Genomic DNA, 2,293 nt, shown 5'->3' with positions numbered 1-2,293 from the left:
GGATCTGATTTCAACTTGGGCATTTTAAATACAATACCATTTGCAAGGCTCATTCCACTTAGTAATTCTTCAAATTAACCTCCAACAAACTCTCTAATACAAATGCAAGTCAGCAAACGGGTGGCCCTGGGCCTGCCACACTCTGCTTGGCTCCTCACAGCCACGTTCTCACTGTGACATGGAGGATAAGATGACAGGCGGTGAGGCCAGAGAGACGGTCAGAGTCACAGATACCACAGGGCACAGGCCAGCGCGGGACTCACGTCCGCCAGACCACACCTCCGCCTCAGCCTCCGAGCGCTGCGGTCTAGGGAAACAAGGAACGGCGATGCCGGTGGGTGACAGGTGCCCCAGTGGGGTGGGCAGGGGCCGGGAGGGCACGGGAAAGGCAAGAGAAGGAAGCAGTGTGCAAAAATAGGAACAATGACACAACCAGTAGGAGGTGGAAAACTGGTTTTCTCTAGGGTTTGTCAAAGCACCTGCCACCTCATCTCAGTACGGAGACATCTAATTAAGTCGGGCAAGCCCAGGGGCTACAGCATGACTGTGCACTTCACCTTGAGAGCTGTGTGCTGAATCTGACAGTGGTCTTCTGTAACTTTCAAATTCCTTTACAAGTAATTAAAGATAGAAAATGCAGGAGTTCCCGTCGTGGCACAGTGGTTAACGAATCTGACTAGGAACCATGAGGTTGCAGGTTCGATCCCTGCCCTTGCTCAGAGGGTTAATTATCCGGTGTTGCTGTGGCTGTGGTGGAGGCCGGCAGCTGCTGTTCTGATTCCACCCCTAGCCTGGGAACCTCCATGTGCCGAGGGTTCGGCCCTAGAAAAGGCAAAAAGACCCCAAAAAAGTCAAGTCTGCAACAACCAAAAGTAGGAACCCAATTGTGCCCCCCCCACGATGTCACCAAAAAGGACTATTTATATCTTGCTGTGAAATACATTAAAACACTGACTTACTTTCCTCCTCCGCTGTTCAAAGCCGGCGTTGGCCTGGTAAGCAAGTCCGAAATCTGAGAAGATAACTTGGTCTTCGCTGCTGTCTGCTGCTGTACCCTTACTTCGGCTGCATCTGCCAAGTGCATCAGTGTCTTTCTTTCGGGGCTTTCTTCAAAATTCTTACAGCCGATGCATTTGCATATTGAGGAACACATAATTTTTGCCTAAAAGATTTACAAAAGAAAAGCTTCCAAGTCAAAACCAAAAGATATCAAGTCAATAGATCATGGAGTTAGCTGGTCAACTGACAGCAGATAAAATGGAAACATCTCTTGCTGACGAACACCAACTGGGCCAACTGCGCGAGTGCGGACAGGTGCCATTCGCAGAGTGGCTACACGCTGTTGAGGCCTTCCATGTCACTTTGCCCCCGTTAAAGCTCCTCCTCCTGACACAAACAACGTATGTTCTGTATAAAAAATATTCATGAAGGAGTTCTCTTGTGGCTTAGCAGGATAAGGATCTGGTGTTGGCACTGCCGCGGTTCGGGTTCAGTCCCCGGCCTGGGAACCTCCACATGCTGCAGGCACAGCATCCCACCCCCGAAAAATAGTGATACATGACAATACTAAAAACTAAGTCATCCAGGAGTTCCCGTCGTGGCACAGTGGTTAACGAATACGACTGGGAACCATGAGGTTGTGGGTTCGGTCCCTGGCCTTGCTCAGTGGGTTAACGATCCGGCGTTGCCGTGAGCTGTGGTGTAGGCTGCAGATGCGGCTCGGATCCCGTGTTGCTGTGGCTCTGGCGTAGGCCAGTGGCTACAGCTCCAATTCAACCCCTAGCCTGGGAACCTCCATATGCTGCGGGAGCAGCCCCAAAGAAATAGCAAAAAGACAAAAAAAAAAAAAAAACTAAGTCATCCAGAATCCAGCCACCTCAATCAAATCACTACTAACAGGTTGGTGACCTCCTACGTATGCAAACACACACACACAGCATCCCATTAAAGGGATGTCACAGATACTGTTTTTCTTATCTCCCCCTCCTTAAAATCACCTCTGCAGATTCCCCAAACCCTTCGCTAGTTCATATTAAACTAGTGTGTCCCTTCATGTAAAAACACGTCAACTACATGCATGTTCTGAAAAGCAAAGACCTTGTGCACATATGCATATTAACTCCCGGGCAGAGACGTCTCTATTTGCCACACATCCTCTTATACCCACTTCTCTGCATCCGCCTCTTCTCACACTGCGCTCCATGGAAGCCCTCCCTCCAAATGCCATCCGGCAGAGGCTGAATTCACTCTCCTCCTAACTGGGTATTAATCCTTGCTATGGCGTTTACGTGGG

General features: G+C 49.6%; 1 protein-coding gene across 13 annotated transcripts in view; it reads right to left on the bottom strand.

Annotated features, from left to right (window-relative positions):
- LIN54 (lin-54 DREAM MuvB core complex component) overlaps nt 1-2,293 on the bottom strand; it is a 67,407-nt gene that overhangs the window by 4,071 nt on the left and 61,043 nt on the right. For all 13 annotated transcript variants that reach the window (XM_021101867.1, XM_021101866.1, XM_021101861.1 and 10 more), the window contains one exon: nt 960-1,162. In XM_021101867.1, coding sequence (XP_020957526.1) covers nt 960-1,162 — 203 coding nt within the window. The remainder of the gene's footprint in view (nt 1-959; nt 1,163-2,293) is intronic.

The sequence above is a fragment of the Sus scrofa genome, chromosome 8 (genome assembly GCF_000003025.6).
Source record: "Sus scrofa isolate TJ Tabasco breed Duroc chromosome 8, Sscrofa11.1, whole genome shotgun sequence".
Lineage (NCBI taxonomy): Eukaryota > Metazoa > Chordata > Mammalia > Artiodactyla > Suidae > Sus > Sus scrofa.
Note: the sequence above shows the minus strand (reverse complement) of the source record. Positions and strands in the feature narration are given on the sequence as shown.